The sequence below is a fragment of the Heptranchias perlo genome, chromosome 16 (assembly GCF_035084215.1).
Source record: "Heptranchias perlo isolate sHepPer1 chromosome 16, sHepPer1.hap1, whole genome shotgun sequence".
In the NCBI taxonomy this organism is placed as follows: domain Eukaryota; kingdom Metazoa; phylum Chordata; class Chondrichthyes; order Hexanchiformes; family Hexanchidae; genus Heptranchias; species Heptranchias perlo.
Genome location: NC_090340.1, coordinates 20337781 through 20359727, shown reverse-complemented (window position 1 = coordinate 20359727; position 21947 = coordinate 20337781). Strand labels below are relative to the sequence as shown.

Below are 21947 nucleotides of genomic sequence, written 5' to 3'. Positions count from 1 at the left end.
TTGTTAGCAGATTTCTCCCATTACTGTCGCAACTATGGGTTGTTAATCCATCAACAATAACTTCTGCTTGATTCTAGCCCGAGTGGTTATAAAATAGCAAGTTTAATAGATTGGCTTACAACAGAGTTGCACTACAGCTGTTTTCAACATTACCTTCAACAGTATTATGATTATAATACAACTGTCTACAGATTACATTAATGACAAGCAATTAATACAACCTGAACTGTCTGCAAATCCAGGTATATCAGACCTGACCTTGTGGACCGGCTGTGTCAATGGACCTCCAACTGTCCCCTTTTGAGAGCTCTAACTTTCGGGAGGACACATGCCTTATCTTTAGACTATTCAGCTGCATTGTATGGAAGCACTGCTGGTCTTATCTCATGGTCGTAAACCATCCCACTTAACTGACTCTCAGAAACCACCAAGGATTGTTTAATGTTTTAGTTATACGTAACCTTTCCCTGTTATCAGGTCTTAGTATGTTTATGTTACTTTTATGTTAAGACAACCTGTCTCTTGAATCTTACTGATTTTCACTAAATAAATGCCTCAACACTCTTTCAATGACCTCTTGGACTTCTGTAAGTTATTTTCCTCAGAGAGATGTGGACCTTTGCCCTCCTATGTACACCCGCCCTCTTGCTAAGGTGCTTGGCACTATGTGAACCAGTGTTTTCTAAGCTTGTTTTAAACCATCTTCTTACCTCACTACTCTAAAGTTTTTGCATCTTTCTGCAATTTGCCGGCAAATTTGCTCCACTATCTCCTTCCTGCTATCTGGTGGACTATAGTATACACCTTATAGTGCAATAGATCCTCTAATGTTCCTTAATTCTAACCAAATAGATTCTGTCTTTGAACCCTCAAGTGCATCATCCCTTTCTAGTGCTGTAACAGTATCTTAGATCAATACTGCCAATCCCCTCCTTTGTTCCCTTCCCTGTCTTTCCTGAATACATTGTAGCCAGGAATATTAAGTGCCCGTTCGTCCCCTTGTTTGAACCAGGTCTCCGTTATTGCCACTATATCATAATCCCATGTGGCGACTTACGGCTGCAGCTCACCAACCTTATTTACCATACTCCATGCATTTACGCACATGCACTCTAAACCCATCTTAGTCTGCCTCGCATTTCCCCCTTGTCTGATCCCTCCTACTCTTTTTTCTAACGCTGTTTCTCTCTCTCAGTCTTCTGTGCACCTTGTATCTCCTCTCTAATGTTTCATCCTGGTGTCCCTCCCCCTGCTGTGAAGTAATGTTCCATCGTTCTGTAAATGTCACTGTTCTAAATTTATAACATGCACATTAGAGAATGGCATGAGGTTATCTGGAGTCGAAGGGTTGTGTATTTTGAAGGTGAAGGATTCTCTTATTACTGGATATAAAGGATACTTTTGATAGCCTCATTGTGATTTGTTGTCAAGGCTCAATATACCTGACTGAAAGAGAAAATGCATTAGAGCAAAAACACTGGAGAACATTTTTCAGAATAAAGCAGCATTAAAGTACCCTAAAAAATTGGATTATGGGGTATTTTCAGAGATTCTTAAACAAAATACTCTTGCAGGCTACTCACCACTGTGCCAGTTGGAAGGGCAGGGAATGTCTGTGCCTGAATCCATAATCACTGTCAACCCACTGTTTGGTAAGAGATCTTGATTCGAGTGGGCCATTGTTGATTTGTCCCCGTTGCTCAGTCGAAGGGCCTGTTGAGAACCGGCAAAGTTGCCCGACTAAAGATTCAGGTAGTATCATAGAATCATACAGCACAGGAGGAGGCCATTCAGCCCATCATGCCTGTGCTGGCTCTTTGAAATAGCTATCCAATTAGTCCCACTCCCCTGCTCTTTCCCCATAGCCCTGCAAATGTTTGCCCTTCAAGTATTTATCCAATTCCCCTTTGAAAGTTATTATTGAATCTGCTTCCCCCACCCTTTCAGGCAGTGCGTTCCAGATCATAACAACTCACTGAGTAAAAAAAATTCTTCTCATCTTCCCCCTGGCTTTTTTGTCAATTATCTTAAAGTACTTGGTGAGAGTTAAGTGCTTCATCCACTTGAACGACAGGCAGCACTGTATTACAAGATACTTTAAAGTAACGGGTTAGACCACTAAATGCAGTCTTCCTTTTCTTTCTTTCTCCCACAGAAGAGCTCTGGCCATGCACGGCACCTGTACTGGGGAGCATGGCGTAGGCTTGGGCAAACGGCAGCTACTGACTGAAGAAATTGGTGCTGTCGGTATGCAAGTGATGAGGGAAATTAAGGCTGCACTGGATCCAAAGAACATTATGAATCCTGGCAAAGTGGTATAGAGCACTTCAGAGAGGAGGTGCCCTTTCTCTGTCCGAAGATCTCCACTTCCCTACAATTAACAAGTTAGAGTGTCATTGGGATTGACCTTAAAACCTCGTCATGAAGGAAATGCATGGGAAGCTTTTACAGGGCTACATTACACATGAAGAATGAGTACTGGACAATAGTTTCTAAACAAAATACGTATGCTTGACATTTAAAAGTTACTTCGGTTTTAACTTGAGTTGTTTATCAATGGATCTATTGAAAAATTATCTGATTTCTTACGAATTGTTAGCTTGTTGAATGTAAGATTATAGAATACACCTGAATCAAAATGTAGCAAAGACTGCTTCATAAAGAATACAGGCCTGAACAGGCTCTATTGGACTTGTTACAAAAAGATTTCTGTTCAAGAAATGATTCATCAGCACATTTTTACCCCCAGATGCCATTGTTTAATTTTTTTAGTTTGAAACCTCCTTCAGCAAGGAAGACGTTTGATATACGTCATGAACTGATTATTTTGTTATAAATATTTGTGAATAATAAAAATGTTAGATTACAAACAGTGCAGAGTCTTCCTTATTTCAGCTTCCAAATGCAAATAGGAAATGTCATACTCCATCACGGGGGAAGACATTACCGAGGGACAGCTGTCCCTTTTGAGAACATCTTGCTACATGTGGTCAGTCATCTTGGCCGAGTGGAATTCCACCCTCCCCCCACCATGTCACACTTAAGACCTTGGTCTGAAATGCAATCATAATATTTTAAGCATCAATACACAAACAAATGTAACACACTCAAAAGCAGGAACTAGCTCTACCACATCAGAAGGAGAATTGAGGAGTGGGCTGGGTGGGAGTTTTGTACCTGGAGTTTGATCTTCAGACACCGAGGAGGACCATACTGGCAGTAATTAGTCCAACATTCTCCCTCATTTGCTGGACATTCACTTACAATGAGAATTCTGCTAAACTAAGGCAAATAGGGAAGCTGGCAATTCTAAGGACCTACATCTTCAGGCTGGCTTGGAGCTCAAGGGTGCTAAAGTGTTCATTGTTCTGTCAGGTCAAGAGTAAAACTCTTAAGTGAAAGTAAGGGATTTCTCAAGAGTAACACATTGCAGATGGCCCATGAGATTGTCACTACATTGAGTGGTGAGTACTGATTTCCCCTGGTAAGTCCTGTCTTGCTAGAGAGAAAAACACTTCACAACCCAATTCATTTGTTTTACTTTAGTAATAAGTGAATTCGCTTTAATGATAGGTTTACCTAATGGTTTATTCCCATAAGAAACAATTACCTGGGTTGGAGGAGTCTTTTGGTTCTACCTATACAGGAACCCAGTATTCTATGCACGTCAATCAAACGATGCTCCCTTTTAATGAAGAAGTGGTAGATGGCTTATAACTGTTGGCACCATGGTTTGCAGAGACAAATGAATTTTAAAAATGATTTTAGGTAAAAGGAATGGTTGAGGCCTGTTTGCAAACCAAGTAAAGTCCAGTACATCCTGACCAAAACAAGCACTTCCCAAACATTTTGGGCTATAATTTGCTGTAGCAGGGCATCTAACGGCATCTGCTGTTAGTTAGACTTTCCTGTGCACGTTTAGGTTTTTTAATTTTTTGCATGGCAATTTGCTGAAAGTGTGAGCTGATAACGTCGCAGTGAGAGAATCAGGGCATCTGGGACCTGAGTGAACAGGGCAAGCAACTGTGTATCTCCATAACCAATCAGATTGAAGGATTGTGAAATTAACAGCACAAGGACTGAGCAGGAAGTGTAAATTAGAGTGGGTGAATTCAATGTCAAATCAGGTACAGAAAGAGAAATAAAGAGAGGGAAATAAAGACTGGATTAAGAGACCGAAAAAGAGACAAAAAAGGAAAAGTAAAACTTTTTAAATTTTAAATTTGACATTTTAAAAAATCTCCAACATCAATTAAAACCTGAAGGAGACTCCACGCTTGGAATAGTTAATTTTCAGTGCCAGAGAGGTTGATTGGTAGTAATTAACAGTTATTACGTCGTTAAAAGTGTACTTAGACTGAAATGGACAAGACTTAACTTTCTGTGGCGGGTTTAGTTTGTATCTACTGTGCAAATACAGGAACTTCATGCCATTCAATGCATTTTCATGGTGAGGCAGACAGTGAGATGCCATTTTCGCAAAGGTAACGGCAGAGCGGTGCAACTCGGACAAGAAGTTTTGGATATCCGCTTTTAACCGCACATCTGCCCCTCGCCTGAAGTTGCTGTACCCTTTACACATAAATAACGGCGAGCGCCATTAGCTTCATCGTTATTTTGATAGCAAATTCTGGCCCTTTGTGTTAACATAAGGATTAATAGTCTTAAGCAAGAGAAACTCAAAATTATATAAACCCATAGGCTTGACGCTCTAGAATCGAATGCGTCAGAACTAGATTCAAATCCTAAATCCAACTTACCTGAGGAATGAAAGCCACATTTTCCATCCAGCTATTATAAGCAGCCTTGCGATGTTCCCCAGCTCTCGATTCTGCCGAGGACAGGTGAAAAACGGAAACAGCGGCAACAGAGATTTTCAACACACTGGCATAAACAGCAATTACTGCTCTGAAAGAATCACCGGTATATCACATTCTAATGGACCGTAGTTTTGTTCTCTGTGGCAAATACTGAAAAGAGGTAGTGTGGGGCTGGAGGACCAGTATGTCTTCTCCCCAACCATACGAGACATGATGGAACACTGCTTAGCCAATGCATCTTTTCTTGAATACTCCTGGGAGTAGCAGAAGTTGTGCTTTGTAAAATCACAACCCGAGGTGTCTCTACGGCTGGAGAAACCAAGCTCAGACATTCTTGTATTCGGGATCACATTAAGTGCAAAAATAAACTAAATTGAGTTAGATGAACCGAAAAATATAGGAAACCAATAACTTTCAAATGTGTTTATAACATGAAGACAGCAGCTGAAAATGGAGGGGGAAAAAAATTATGCCATTCAGAAAGAGCTCTTGTGGAGTGTGGAAGATTACCATAGTGCAAAATTCCTAAAAGGCCAGTGTCTGTAGGACATTCTTCCCCCATGAGAAGACAATGTGGAGGTGAATGAATGGAACATGGGAACAGGTTTGGAAAAGGCCATTGCAGTCCTGAAATGAGGGAGCTTTTATGTTCCACTAGAACATCTGCTATATGGCTGTCTTACATACACAATATAGTAAATTAGTATTACTGTAGCTCCATTAATACAGGAGCATTTAACTTTAAAAAATGTGTGCAGTCTGAACTGCCTCAGTCGTATCAGATTCCACATGTTAAATCACGCATTCAACGTTAAGTGCTCATAAAGGGGGATACAATGTTTTAATTAAACTGATCAATGATACAAGTTATTTTAGTAAATTACTATGACTGGGAAGTTCATGCCGTATGAAAAATGAACATTATCTATGTTTGTTTGCCCAACATTATTGCATATTCCCCTGTATGTTAATCCTGGTGAGATTAGGTGGCTGCTGTTCATCTGAATCATTTTTGTGAATAGTTATGTCAAATCCGAAACAGTAACTGTTATGCAGTCTTTGCATTATAAATGGACTTTTTTTTTATTCGTTCATGGAATGTGGGCGTCGTTGGTGAGGCCAGCATTTATTGCCCATCCCTAATAGCTCTTGAGAAGGTGGTGATGAGCCACCTTCTTGAACCGCTACAGTCCATGAGGTGAAGGTTCTCCCACAGTGCTGTTAGGAAGGGAGTTCCAGGATTTTGACCCAGCAACGATGAAGGAAGGCGATATATTTCCAAGTCGGGATGGTGTGTGACTTGGAGGGGAACATGCAGGTGGTGTTGTTCCCATGTACCTGCTGCTCTTGTCCTTTGGTAGAGGTCGCGGGTTTGGGAGGTGCTGTCGAAGAAGTCTTGGCGAGTTGCTGCAGTGCATCCTGTGGATGGTACAACACGCTGCAGCCACAGTGTGCTGGTGGTGGAGGGAGTGAATGTTTAGGGTGGTGGATGGGGTGCCAATCAAGCGGGCTGCTTTGTCCTGGATGGTGTCGAGCTTCTTGAGTGTTGTTGGAGCTGCACACATCCAGGCAAGTGGAGAGTATTCCATCACACTCCTGACTTGTGCCTTGTAGATGGTGGAATGGCTTTGGGGAGTCAGGAGGTGAGTCACTCGCCACAGAATAAACAGCCTCTGACCTGCTCTTGTAGCCACGGTATTTATGTGGCTGGTCCAGTTAAGTTTCTGGTCAATGGTGACCCCCAGGATATTGATTGTGGGGGATTCGGCGATGGTAATACCGTTGAATGTCAAGGGGAGGTGGTTAGATTCTCTCTTGTTGGAGATGGTCATTGCCTGGCACTTGTCTGGCGCGAATGTTACTTGCCACTTATGAGCCCAAGCCTGGATGTTGTCCAGGTCTTGCTGCATGCGGGCTCGGACTGCTTCATTATCTGAGGGGTTTTGAATGGAACTGAACACTGTGCATCATCAGCGAACATCCCCATTTCTGACCTTATGATGGAGGGAAGGTCATTGATGAAGCAGCTGAAGATGGTTGGGCCCAGGACACTGCCCTGAGGAACTCATGCAGCAATGCCCTGGGGCTGAGATGATTGGCCTCCAACAAGCACTCCCATCTTCCTTTGTGCTAGGTATGACTCCAACCACTGGAGAGTTTTCCCCCTGATTCCCATTGACTTCAATTTTACTAGGGCTCCGTGGTGCCACACTCGGTCAAATGCTGCCTTGATGTCAAGGGCAGTCACTCTCACTTGCCTGGATGAGTGCAGCTCGAACAACACTCAAGAAGCTCGACACCATCCAGGACAAAGCAGCCCGCTTGATTGGCACCCCAAGCACCACCCTAAATATTCTGGAATTGAGCTCTTTTGTCCATGTTTGGACCAAGGCTGTAATGAGGTGTGGAGCCGAGTGGTCCTGGCGGAACCCAAACCAAGTATCGGTGAGCAGGTTATTGGTGAGTAAGTGCCGCTTGATAGTACTGTTGACGACACCTTCCATCACTTTGCTGATGATCGAGAGTGGACTGATGGGGCGGTAATTGGCCGGATTGGATTTGTCCTGCTTTTTGTGGACAGGACATACCTGGGCAATTTTTCACATTGTTGGGTAGATGCCAGTGTTGTAGCTGTACTGGAACAGCTTGGCTAGAGGCGCAGCTAGTTCTGGAGCACAAGTCTTCAGCACTACTGCCGGGATGTTGTCGGGGCCCATAGCCTTTGTTGTATCCAGTGCACTCAGCCGTTTCTTGATATCACGTGGAGTGAATCGAATTGGCTGAAGACTGGCTTCTGTGATGGTGGGGATATCGGGAGGCGGCCGAGATGGATCATCCACTCAGCACTTCTGGCTGAAGATGGTTGCAAATGCTTCAGCCTTGTCTTTTGCACTCACGTGCTGGACTCCGCCATTGAGGATGGGGATGTTTGCAGAGCCTTCTCCTCCCGTTAGCTGTTTAATTGTCCACCACCATTCACAACTGGATGTGGCAGGAATGCAGAGCTTTGATCTGATCCGTTGGTTGTGGAATCGCTTAGCTCTGTCTATAGCATGTTGCTTCTGTTGTTTAGCGTACATGTAGTCCTGAGTTGTAGCTCCACCAGGTTGGCACCTCATTTTTAGGTATGCCTGGTGCTGCTCCTGGCATGCTCTTCTACACTCCTCATTGAACCAGGGTTGATCCCCTGGCTTGTTGGTATTGGTAGAGTGAGGAATATGCCGGGCCATGAGGTTACAGATTGTGCTGAAATACAAATCTGCTGCTGCTGATGGCCCACAGCGCCTCATTGATGCTCAGAGGATGGGGATGTTTGCAGAGCCTCCTCCTCCCGTTAGTTGTTTAATTGTCCACCACCGTTCACGACTGGATGTGGCAGGACTGCAGAGCTTTGATCTGATCCGTTGGTTGTGGAATTGCTTAGCTCTGTCTATAACATGTTGCTTCCGTTGTTTATCATGTCTGTAGCCAAAGCCTATTGAAGAAATCTTATTTCTTGCCACACAGGAAATATTTTGTGTAAACCCAGCGTAAACTAACCCGTGACATTTGAACATGTCTGTGAATTCAGATGGGTTTTACTGAGTGGAGTGACATTAATCAACTTCATTACAACACAAAAATATCTTAGCAACCATGCAGAGATATACAACTTTCTGTTTGTCCTGGAGATGTGGATGTGTTTACGGTTTGCTCACAAAAGGCACAAGTGGGCCTTGGAATTATCTCCCCACCTCCACCATTACTCCTAGTTTAGTAGATGGAAGATACAAGATCCAGCTTAAATTCAGCTTACACCATCCATTAGTAACTGGATAGGTAAAGGCATTTAGATAAAAAGGATGGGCTGATTGGTGCACTGTATTCCTTTGTGGATTGGTTCTAGTGCAGCTGGGTGCAGTGCGAGCATTCGTTAGTGTTATTCTGTTTATGTTTAACATTCAAATGAATTTTAAGGAAAAACAGCTCGAGTAATTCAAACAGATCATCTGCATGGAAAATAGTAAATAGAAATGGCATCAGGTACAGTATAAATAATGTCAAATTTTGTATGGTGCTAGCTCCAGTGATAAAGGATTATGATGCTTTTATATCACATGTCTACTTGCAGGGATTTTATAATGAATTCGGTTCCTGTTGTTGCATTTTTTTTTTTGCTCAGCAGCCTTTTCTCTGCCAGGCTGCTAAATGAAGTAAAACAGACCAGACTCAGGTCCTGCTTCACCAACATTCTATTTCTTTTTGGCTTATTCCAGAATACTATTGAGAAGTCCATTGTGCAGCCTGTACTGTGCCCATGCAGTGCATAAATTGGCTACTGCGTTATGCTCACATAAAGACAATGATTGCACTTTAAAAGTAATTGATTGGCTATGATGCACTTTGGGATATCTTGAGGATGTTGAAGGCACTATATCAATGCATGTTCTTTCTTATTAAGGTTGCCAACCTGTGATCACAGAACATTTAACTCCCATTATTCAAGAAAGGAGAGAGTAAACAAGCAACTACAGGCCAGTTAGCCTGACGTCAGTAGCAGGGAAAACACTAGAATCTATTATCAAGGACATTGTAACAGGGCACTTTGAAAATCATATTATGATTAGGCAGCATCATCCTGGTTTTATGAAAGGGAAATCGTGTTTGACAAATCTATTTGAGTTTTTTGAGGGTGTAACTAGCAGGATAGATAAAGGGAAACCAGTGGATGTGGTATATTTGGATTTTCAAAAGGCATTTGATAAGGTGCCACACAAGAGGTTGTTACACAAGATTAGGGCTCATGGGATTGGGGGTAATATATTAGCATGGATTGAGGATTGGTTAACGGACAGAAAACAGAGAGTATGAATAAATGGGTCATTTTCGGGTTGGCGGGTTGTAACTAGTGGGGTGCCACAAGGATCGGTGCTTGGGCCTCAGCTGTTTACAATATATATCAATAACTTAGATGAGGGGACCTAGTGTAATGCATCCAAGTTTGCTGATGATTCAAAGCTAGGTGGGAAAGTAAGCTGTGAGGAGAACACAAAGAGGCTGCAAAGGAATATAGACAGGTCAAGTGAGTGGGCGAGAAGGTGGCAGATGGAGTATAATGTGGGGAAATGTGAAATTATCCACTTTGATAGGAAGAATAGAAAAGCAGAATATTTTTTAAAAGTTGACAGACTAAGAGATGTTGTTAGTCAGAGGGATTTGGGTGTCCTTGTACATGAATCACAGAAAGTTAACATGCAGGTACGGCAAGCAATTAGGAAGGCAAATGGTATGTTAACCTTTATTGCAAGAGGGTTGGAGTTTAAGAGTAAGGAGGTCTTACTGCAATTATATAGGGCTCTGGTGAGACCACACCAGGAATACTGTGTACAGTTTAGGTCTCCTTATCTAATGAAGGATATACTATCTTAGAGGGGTTGCAACGAAGGTTCACTAGATTAATTCCTGGGACGAGAGGGTTGTCCTGCGAGGAGAGGTTGAGTAGAATGGGCCTATATTCTCTGGAGTTTAGAAGAATGAGAAGTGATCTCATTGAAACATATAAATTTCTTAGAGAGTTTGGCAGGGTTGATGCTGAGAGGCTGTTTCCCCAGGCTAGAGAGTCTAGAACTAGGGGTCATAGTCTCAAGATAAGGGGTCGGCCATTTAGGACCGAAATGAGGAAACATTTCTTCACTCAGAGGATAGTGAATCTTTGGAATTCTCTACCTCGAGGCCTGTGGATGCTCAGTCATTCAGTATATTCAAGACTGTGATCAATGGATATTTGGACACTAAGGGAATGAAGGGATATGGGGATAAGGAAAGTAGAGTTGAGGTAGAAGATCAGTCATATCTTACTGAATGGCGGAGCAGGCTTGAGGGGCCTTATGGCCTACTCCTGCTCCTATTTCTTATGTTCTTATGATTATCTCATTCTGGTTATGCAAACACGATAAAAAGACATGGCTGACAAACACAAGGTGGAGGCTGTAACAAAACCTCATATCAAGGGTTTAAGGACACCTTTTCCAGAGCAGGTAATGACTATCATGTAACATAGTCAACTCATTTCAAATGACGTAGATGTGGATTTCCGCACAGGCTGCTTTGGGAGAAACTCTCATTTGCCAACATTACTCGTTTTGTGGAATTTGTCCCAAGTCCCAGCGGTTACAAACAGCAGAAAAAATGTACCTGCTGCTGCAAGATCACTAAATATTCCAGGGACGCAAGCCCCAGAGCACAGTTGGACTGGAATGTTGCCAAAAACTTGGCCAAAGTATACGTTTGCTGAATTTCCCTGCCTTGGTTTCCTGTTTCAACGGAAGCTCAGCTTAGTGGTTTAAACTTAAAACAGACCCTCTGCACCAGGATGCACAGCATCGAACTCTGGGAGCCGTGCACAAAGTTCCTTTTGTCTTTGTCCAAGCTCCATATCTCACAGCATATGGCAACAGGTAGAATAGGAGCCTTTAATGAACAGAATTCCGCTCTCAAATTAATACACGATATTTCCACATTTTTCATGGCTGACAAATGGAATGGACTAAAAACAGAAAATCTTGGAAACAGTCAGCAGGTCAGGCAACATCCGTGGAGACAGAAACAGAGTTAACATTTCAGGTCGATAACCTTTCACCGGAACCAGAAGATGTTAAGAGATGAACACCTTTTAAGTAGGTGCAGAGCCAGGGAAAAGGAAGGCTGGAAAAGAACAAAAGGGTGTGATAGGGTGGAGGGCAGGAGTGATTAAATGACAAAAGGGATGATGGGGCAAGGCAAAATGAGGTGATAATAAGACAAGTATAGGAACAAAAGATGGGTCCAGAGGAGGTGCAAATAGTTACAGCAAAATAGCAAAGGAGGAGGGAAGCGTGGAAAATCTGGCAAAGAGAAGGCAAACATGGCCCAGGAATGTGAAGAATGGAAGGCAGGTAGACCCCAGGGGTGTGAATCCCCACCCAAAATAACAACCCACACCTCCTCCATTACCAGCGCCTGCTGTCCGAGAGAGAATGGTGATTGAGGTCTAATGTTGTTAAACTTATTGTTAAGGCTGGAAGAAAAAAAACGACTTGCGTTTAAATTTTTTTTTATTAGTTCATGGGATGTGGGCGTCGTTGGCGAGGCTGGCATTTATTGCCCATCCCTAATTGCCCTTGAGAAGGTGGTGGTGAGCCGCCTTCTTGAACCGCTGCAGTCCGTGTGGTGAAGGTTCTCCCACAGTGCTGTTAGGAAGGGAGTTCCAGGATTTTGACCCAGCGATGATGAAGGAACGGCGATATATTTCCAAGTCGGGATGGTGTGTGACTTGGAGGGGAATGTGCAAGTGGTGTTGTTCCCATGTGCCTGCTGCCCTTGTCCTTCTAGGTGGTAGAGGTCGCGGGTTTGGGAGGTGCTGTCGAAGAAGCCTTGGCGAGTTGCTGCAGTGCATCCTGTGGATGGTACACACTGCAGCCACAGTGCGCCGGTGGTGAAGGGAGTAAATGTTTAGGGTGGTGGATGGAGTGCCAATCAAGCGGGCTGCTTTGTCCTGGATGGTGTCGAGCTTCTTGAGTGTTGTTGGAGCTGCACTCATCCAGGCAAGTGGAGAGTATTCCATCACACTCCTAACTTGTGCCTTGTAGATGGTGGAATGGCTTTGGGGAGTCAGAAGGTGAGTCACTCGCCACAGAATAAACAGCCTCTGACCTGCTCTTGTAGCCACGGTATTTATGTGGCTGGTCCAGTTAAGTTACCGGTCAATGGTGACCCCCAGGATGTTGATGGTGGGGGATTCAGCGATGATAATGCTGTTGAATGTCAAGGGGAGGTGTTTAGACTCTCTCTTGTTGGAGATGGTCGTTGCCAGGCACTTGTCTGGTGTGAATGTTACTTGCCACTTATCAGTCCAGGCCTGGATGTTGTCTAGGTCTTGCTGCATGCGGGCTCGGACTGCTTCATTATCTGAGGGGTTGCAAATGGAACTGAACACTGTGCAATCATCAGCGAACATCCCCATTTCTGACCTTATGATGGAGGGAAGGTCATTGATGAAGCAGCTGAAGAAGGTTGGGCCTAGGACACTATCCTGAGGAACTCTTGCATCAATGTCCTGGGGCAGAGATGATTGGCCTCCAACAACCACTACCATCTTCCTTTGTGCCTTCATAACCTCAAGATGTCCCAAAGCGCTTTATAGCCAATGAAGTACTTTTGAAGTGTAGTCACTGTTGTAATGTAGGAAACAGACAATTTGTGCACAGTAAGGTCCCAAAAAGCAATGTGATAATGACCAGATAATCTTTTTAGGTGTCGTTAGGAAGGATTGGACTTTCGTCACTATATCGATCCGAACAATCTCTGAGAAGTTATTGCTCCTCAGTTCCCTTCCAGGATACTTGAACAGGGTTATTTGTTTTAGATCTTCATTGTCCAGATGATAATTAAGTTACATAGCCAAAGATTGAATAAAAAGAACTTCAGTTTTAGCTTAGGCTTACTGATCTCCAGCCAATTTTCTTAACTCTCCTGATAAACATTTGTCAATCTTCTGTGCCCTCCACTGTTACAATCAGTATTACACTGCTGGTCAATCTCAAATTGTCAGTGTCTCCTCCCCTGATAGTCACACAGGCATTGTCCATTTCTCCAGTGGCTTCCTTGAAAAGTGTTAGGGGTTTGGGGGGATGCAAATGTGAAGAATTACAACTCTGCCTGAGAACCAATCTCTGCAACTCTTCCAGCACTCTCTGCTCATTTATACAGACCTTGAGCTTGAACTGTTCTGGCAGGCATGTTTAGATACTGGAGCTCAGTGCCAGAATCCATCAGCAACTTTCTTGAAGTCAATGAAAAATTGCTACATATTTTAAACCAATTTTTTCCCAAGAATTTTTCTACTGACACAAAATACTCACCTGCTCTGCTTCAGCTTCTCAAAGTCTCTTTTGATCCAATTTTCTTGGGTTTCTGATATTACAAAATCACCTGACTGGCATACAAATTTGACGAACCTACTAGAATTTCCATTCTATGCAATGTCTCCTTGTTTTGTGACTGCAACGGTTTTTATTCCATACGTCAGTGATGCTTTTGGCCTGCATTTTCTCTAACTGCATCCCCTTCTCTCCTGCCTGATTCAGCAGGAAGGCTGTTTGTAGTGGGCCTGTACAATTCCCCATCCATCACTCTTCCACTCTGTATACTGCCAATAGCAATTATTCATTCTTGCCTTTGGTGGTTGAAGACTTTTGCCCTCGTGCAACCCTGCTGTCAGTTAGAATCATAGAAAGGTTACAGCACAGAAGGAGGCCATTCGGCCCATCGAGTCCACGGCAGCTCTATGCAAGAGCAATCCAGCTAGTCCCATTGCCCCGCCCTATCCCTGTAGCCCTGCATTTTTTTTTTACTTTCAAGTACTTATCCAGTTACCGTTTGAAGGCCATGATTGAATCTGCCTGCAGCACCCCCTCAGGCAGTGCATTCCAGATCCTAACCACTCACTGTGTAAAAAAGTTTTTCCTCATGTCCCCTTTGGTTCTATTGCCAATCACCTTAAATCTATGCCCTCTGGTTCTTGACCCTTCCGCCAAGGGGAACAGTTTCTCTCTCTCTACTCTGTTTAAATCCATCTTTTACACACTGCTGTCTGCTTTTTTTAATAAAAACCCTGTTTTTTTCCAATTCAGCACATTGCATTTTCAGTCACTTTTCCTTGTACTCTGTGATATTAGCCATGACTATTCTTGTTAACTGGTTGTTCACATTGCAATTCAATCTTAACATTCAGTTGTTTCTTTACTCTTTGTCATTCATTAGCTGGATCAAAATGTCTTCACTGACTCGGGGATTCTTCCTGCTCTGCTTCGAACCAGTAACCTCAGTGGCTGGGTCGTTTTAAGTATGTCATTGAAAGTGAGGTCATTGAAATCTCCTGCCCTCCGACCTCTCCCTTTTGTTCTATTCCTGCTCCTTTTCCCCTGGCTCTATACTTGCTTAAAAGCTGTTCGTCTTTAACATCTTCCAGTTCTGATGAAAGGTCATCGACCTGAAACATTAACTCTGTTTCTCTCTGCATGGATATTGCCTGACCTGCTGACTGTTTCCTACATCTTCTGTTTTTGTATAATTGAAAGCAGTGACTGCTCTTTTGGTGTCTACAGTCAAATTTTAAGGGACATCAAAAGACCTCATCTGTAGATACTGGAAGCAGATCACTGCCTGGATGTAGATTATAGTCCAACAGTTTTATTTGAAAATCACAAGCTTTCGGAGGCTTTCTCCTTCGTCAGGTGAAGTGACCTGACGAAGGAAAAAGCCTCCGAAAGCTTGTGATTTTCAAATAAAACTGTTGGACTATAACCTGGTGTTGTAAGATTCCTTACATTTGTCAACCCCAGTCCATCATCGGCATCTCCACATCATGGATGTAGATTGCAATTGTGTGAGGGCACATCTCAAGGAACCTTCCTGTGGGAAATTTGGAGAGTCTGTACTAAAAGGCATAAACATTGAGAGGAAAATGAAATATCTTAACAAAACATACTGACCGTTAGGGTTAAAGGTTGTAAATAAGTTAGAGACTGGAAGTCATGCTCTCATGTTTCAGAATGTGAGTCTGCTACCATCCGGCCTAGGGACATTGGGATCCTGTAGGAAAGACAGTTATTCCAAAATAAAAAAGTTAAGAAATGTGAGAATCTGATCCCTGTTTATCAGGTTGTTAACCTTCTTAACATTCAGTGAGACAATTCTAAAATCAGTCATGATATGGAGTAACCACAATGATACAATAACCCAACTGACCCTGGTTTGTATAATCACTATGCGTGTGTCACGTTTCTTGGAATGCCAAAAATTAGGTTGCGCATTAAACCTTCCACTTATCGGCCTTCTCAAACGTCACATGTTTAAAAGGTTCTCATTGCCGTTTGGTTTGGTTTGGTTTGATTTACCTTCTGACACACACCATATTCTTATTGTCTTTCTCTTCCCAACATAACTTTCCCTCAGCATTCTGAAGATAGTAATCTTCTTCCTCCCCCTATTCCCATTCTGGCGTTTAGGACTCAGTAACCAGCTTCATACACTGGTGCTCAGTCTACGTCTTCCAGATATGAACCGTTGCAGCAAAGGCTCAAAATTTAGTTTTTGTTTTCAAGAGTTTACATACAAATATTTTTCTGGAGTTTAATTGCATTGGGACATGAGGTTTGTCACCTGACTGTGCACCTGCTGAGTTGTTGGAGCAATTTGTGTGATCTTGGTTCTTGTGGCTCAGCTGGACTGGTGAGGACAAGGGTTCCTGTTAGTTGGAGCCTCTGTCCTCTGTCCTTATGTGGTTTCAGGTGGGCAGATTCTGTTAGCTTATTTTTTCTCCGGGAGCTGGTTTGGATGTTGGTAGCAAATGAGCCTCCAGGAGTGAGCCTCAGATTGTTTAAGTATTGCCCCAGCTCCTGGTAAAGGACAAATGTCACAATTTCTGATTGGGCTATGTCCAATAGGTGTTTCAGCCAAGTGTGTTGCGAGAAGGGCTGCATTCCACTGCACTGGGGAATTCAGAGAGAAACATGTACTGTACAGAGCCCTTGTTCTCAAGAAGGACAGGCTTGGGTCTGCAGGGATTGCCTAAACCACCCATGGTGTTTCTGGCCTCTTGTCCAGAATGGCTGGATCTTACAGGCCTTTAACATAGTGCAGGACTGTGTCCAGCACCACAGCACATATCTGCCTTGCCATGCTATGGTGTTGAACAGAGGAAGGGGTGGGAACGGATGAGTGTATTCAAAGGACCCTGTTAAAGGTGACTTCAGTGCAGCAAATTTGTGCACTGACCTGCATTACATTACAGAGCAGTGGGATACAGGTTTGATCCCCTAATTTGCAGGGCTATGGGGAAAGAGCAGGAGAACGGGACTAATTGGAAAGCTCCTTCAAAGAGCTGGCACTGTGCTATAAGAGTCTATGATTCTAATCTGCTGTGCTCTGAAACTCAGTAGCAACAGTTTTTGCAATGAGTGACATATTTTAAGATTCAACAAAACCATAAAAGTTTATGTTGGGCAGCAAATGTCTGTAATACTCGGGCTGTCTGATCCGCATGCTGCACTGCTTTATTTCTATGCTGATAAATACCCAGCTTGGTTGGTCAGGTGAGGGCTGTAGCAATAATAATTTGCATATGCACTCTCTTTAAAAGTAGAATATTTCAGCAATCTGATATACAAAGCAACCTCAGCTGTTCCAAAATTTAAGCCAACAGCTCCAAAGGATAACATTCATCCATTAAAGAGCATTTCTTTACAAATAAACCAGGCTAAATTCAGCATCGTCATCTTTAGCGCAGGATCTGGCACATTTTAAATTGTAAAGAGAAACATTGGAACTTTTCATACTAAAATTGTCAGGTCACACTGTTGTTTGCAGACTCCTGCAATGCCCACAATGGCAGCCGTGTTTGCCTACATAACAACAGTAATTGAACTTCAAAATATTGTGTATTTGGGAGCTATGTGTTAACAACTTTGGATACTCTCATCACTAGTTTCTCCCTTAAGTGGATTACTGTTCAATATCTAGTTATGTAATAGCATGACCGGAGCATAACAATGAAACCCCATGTTATATGAACTGAATACCATAAACTCACACAAGCCTTCACGGCACTTCTCCAATGTTCCATCTGACAGAACTGATGAAGACTCTGGTGGGACGAGGGCAATGAAAAAAATCACAAAGCTGGTTTATTTTACAGATTACATGTGACTGAACATACGAAAAACGATGGACGGAAAGTGATCTACCGGTCCATCCACACAAATGTGATGTTTTGTGCATCACAATACAAACACTTTCCACCCCAATTGGAACTATGTAATCTTCTGGGAGAGGCAAAATAACAGATTAAAAAAAACCCAGGCCAATTAGGGGAAATAAAATCTGGAAATTCCTTTCCGACCCTCTTAGGCGATCGAAAACTAGTCCAGGAGACCACTCTGGCCTTGATTAATGTTGTACATTACCTATCTTTTGTATGATGTGATCTCTGCCCCAGCCAGAAACAGGTCCAGCTTTTGCTTGAAGGAATTTAGTGAATCGGCGTCCACTGCACGAACCGGCAGCCTGTCCCACAAGTCCACTATTCTCTGGGAACAGAAGAACCTCCTAACATCTAACCTAGTTCTGCCCTTACATAACTTGTTAGAGTGACCCCCTGGTCTTCCCCAACCTATTTAGTTGAAACAATTGGTCTACAAATATACAAACAAGTCCCTTCATTATCTTATAAACCTTGATCAAGTCTCTAAAGCACAGAGACCCAGCTCTTTGAGCTTGCTTTAAAATGGGAATTAATCTTGTGGCCCTCCTCTGCACCCTTTCCAATGCCCCAAAATCATCCATCAAGTGAGGAGACCCAAATTGTACATAGTATTCTAACCTAACCAAGGTCTTCCACAAGGACAAAATGGTGTGCTTTGTTTTATAGTGATGATGTGGAGATGCCGGTGATGGACTGGGGTTGACAATTGTAAACAATTTTACAACACCAAGTTATAGTCCAGCAATTTTATTTTAAATTCACAAGCTTTCGGAGATTTTCTCCTTCCTCAGGCAAATGTTTCAAGAGCTCCTTGAAGCCTACGCATTTATACATATTGAACAATACATGGTGTTTACAGACTGCCCCTGCAACTGCCCGTTGCCAAGGCAATCACCGTGTTCAGACAGAGAGGTGTCACCTGCAGAACCCCCGAATACACATTCAACAAAAAAACAAACAGGGAAAAAAAAGAGAAAAAAAACACAGAGAGAGGCAGAAACATCCGGAAGGCAGAGAGAGCCAGCAAATGACCCATTATATTAAAAACAGATAACATTTGTTCGCTGGTGGGGTAACGTGTAGCGTGACATGAACCCAAGATCCCGGTTGAGGCCGTCCTCATGGGTGCGGAACTTGGCTATCAATTTCTGCTCGACGATTTTGCGTTGTCGTGTGTCTCGAAGGCCGCCTTGGAGTACGCTTACCCGAAGGTCGGTGGATGAATGTCCATGACTGCTGAAGTGTTCCCCGACTGGGAGGGAACCCTCCTGTTTGGCGATTGTTGCGCGGTGTCCATTCATCCGTTGTCGCAGCGTCTGCATGGTCTCGCCAATGTACCATGCTCTGGGGCATCCTTTCCTGCAACGTATGAGGTAGACAACGTTGGCCGAGTCACAGGAGTATGAACCATGCACCTGGTGGGTGGTGTCATCTCGTGTGATGGTGGTATCTGTGTCGATGATCTGGCATGTCTTGCAGAGGTTACCGTGGCAGGGTTGTGTGGCGTCGTGGACGCTGTTCTCTTGAAAGCTAGGTAGTTTGCTGCGAACGATGGTCTGTTTGAGGTTGGGTGGCTGTTTAAAGGCGAGTAGTGGAGGTGTGGGGATGGCCATAGCGAGGTGTTTGTCCTCATTGATGACATGTTGAAGGCTGCGGAGAACATGGCGTAGTTTCTCCGCTCCGGGGAAGTACTGGACGACAAAGGGTACTCTGTTGGTTGCGTCCCGTGTTAGTCTCCTGAGGAGGTCTATGCGATTTTTTGCTGTGGCCCGTCGGAACTGTCGATCGATGAGTCGAGCGTCATATCCCGTTCTTACTAGGGCGTCTTTCAGCGTCTGTAGGTGTCCATCGCGTTCCTCCTCGTCTGAGCAGACCCTGTGTATTCGCAGGGCCTGTCCATAGGGGATGGCCTCTTTGACATGGTTAGGGTGGAAGCTGGAAAAGTGGAGCATCGTGAGGTTGTCCGTGGGCTTGCGGTAGAGTGAGGTTCTGAGGTGCCCGTCTTTGATGGAGATTCGTGTGTCCAAGAAAGAAACTGATTCTGAGGAGTAGTCCATGGTGAGCTTGATGGTGGGATGGAACTTGTTGATGTTATCGTGTAGTCTCTTTAGTGATTCCTTGCCGTGGGTCCATAGAAAGAAAATGTCGTCGATGTATCTGGTGTATAGTGTTGGTTGGAGGTCTTGTGCAGTGAAGAAGTCCTGCTCGAACTTGTGCATGAAAATGTTGGCGTATTGGGGTGCGAATTTGGTCCCCATGGCTGTTCCGTGTGTTTGGGTAAAGAACTGGTTATCGAAGGTGAAGACATTGTGATCCAGGATGAAGCGGATGAGTTGTAGGATGGCTTCCGGAGATTGGCTGTTGTTGGTGTTGAGTATTGATGCTGTCGCAGCGATGCCGTCATCGTGGGGGATACTGGTGTATAGTGCCGAGACGTCCATCGTGGTGAGAAGTGTTCCTGGTTCAACTGGTCCGTGGGTACTGAGTTTTTGTAGGAAGTCTGTAGTGTCACGACAGAAGCTGGGGGTTCCCTGTACGATGGGTTTCAGGATGCCCTCGATGTATCCAGAGAGGTTCTCACACAGGGTTCCGTTGCCTGATACGATGGGACGTCCGGGTGTGTTGGCTTTGTGTATCTTTGGGAGGCAGTAGAAGTCTCCCACGCGGGGATTACGTGGGATGAGAATGCGTAGGATGCTTTGAAGGTCTGGATCGAAGGTCTTGATCAGTTTGTTGAGCTGGTGGGTGTGTTCTTTGGTCGGATCTGCGGGTAACCGTCTGTAGTGTTCCTGGTTGTCCAGTTGTCGGTATGCTTCTTTGCAATAGTCTGTTCTGTTCTGTATGACTATGGCTCCTCCTTTGTCCGCTGGTTTGATGACGATGTTGCGGTTGGTCTTGAGAGCGTTGATGGCGTTGCGTTGTGCTCGGGTGACATTCTGGACTGTCTTCTGAGTGCGGCTGATGAATCTGGCATTGACGCATTTCCTGACAGCTTGAGCATACATGTCCAGCTGAGGGCAGCGACCCTCCGGAGGAGTCCAGTTTGACTCTTTCCTCTTCGGTTGCTGTACCGCGGATCCCTCTGTCTGCTGTTCCGGATCGTCGATTGTCTCATTGGGTTCGCTGCTGAAATCTTGGGGTTTGTGGTAGAATTCCCGGAGCCTCATTCTCCTGATGACACCTCTCTGTCTGAACACGGTGATTGCCTTGGCAACGGGCAGTTGCAGGGGCAGTCTGTAAACACCATGTATTGTTCAATATGTATAAATGCGTAGGCTTCAAGGAGCTCTTGAAACATTTGCCTGAGGAAGGAGAAAATCTCCGAAAGCTTGTGAATTTAAAATAAAATTGCTGGACTATAACTTGGTGTTGTAAAATTGTTTACAATTGTTTTATAGTGAATTGTCCTGCAAATGTACCCCAGCACCCTATTCGCTCTAACGAACAGAATTATATATCTTGAATTTGAACTTACTTCATGATGCTTCCTGTAACATATAAAACGACAAAGCATGCCACACTAAACATGTTAGCAAGCTCACTTAACTTTTACTGGTCAGTCTTTTCACTTAATCTGATTGGCTCCATTTTCCATCCCTATCTCCCTTACTAGCCATCCACAACTGACCCCAGACCACGTGGTTGTCTCTTCTTTTGTTCCCTACCTGGACAGGAGGTTGGTGGTTTGACTTGACTCTCTCCCTGTCCAGGGGTTGGCCAGTAGAGCTGCCAATCAAACCAGCTACCACCCTCCTATGGTTGCGTTTCTGCAGACAGCCCCTGCTGAGCTCGGGGCAGGCACTTATTTCAACATTCCAGGTGTGAAAAAATGCTGGAATTATCTGAATGTGTTAACAATGTCTATCTGTTTCAAACTGATGAAGATGACCATTTCAATGGCTAGCGCATTCTATTCAGGAGAACCCATCCAAACAACTCATCCCACAGTGGCTCCAGCCTTTCCCTTGTTAAAAAAGTGCTGGCAGCTTGTAAATTTACTCAAAATTCTGAATCTGACTTCACATCAAAAACATATTATAGCATAACCTAAAATCCCTCCTTGGTCGAATAGGGCGGAATCCCAAAATGTGATACTATATGAGATCTTTTTTGAATATAATAGTACGGGGACTTTAGTGTGTAAGATGTAACTACATCCTGTACACGACTGATGCAGTACTCACCAGATCGTGCACCAGCCAGGCATTTGTTTTAAGAGACTTGAAATCATAAGTCTGCATGCCAAACAGAATTATTCTGGTAAAAAACCCTGAAAATGTGACGCGTGAAGTTTAATTGAAGGGTCTTCTAAAGTGTCTGGTAAGAGGGGAACCTGGTCCATTAGC

The 21947-nt window shown here is 43.8% G+C and overlaps 1 protein-coding gene across 1 annotated transcript in view; it reads left to right on the top strand.

The window, feature by feature from the left end:
* Nucleotides 1–2870, top strand: part of ldhd (lactate dehydrogenase D) — a 61389-nt gene extending 58519 nt beyond the window's left edge. The window contains exon 11 of the mRNA XM_067997757.1: nucleotides 2156–2870. Within this exon, the coding sequence (XP_067853858.1) occupies nucleotides 2156–2321 (166 nt within the window). The 3' untranslated portion in view covers nucleotides 2322–2870. The remainder of the gene's footprint in view (nucleotides 1–2155) is intronic.
* Nucleotides 2871–21947: the final 19077 nt, after the last annotated feature.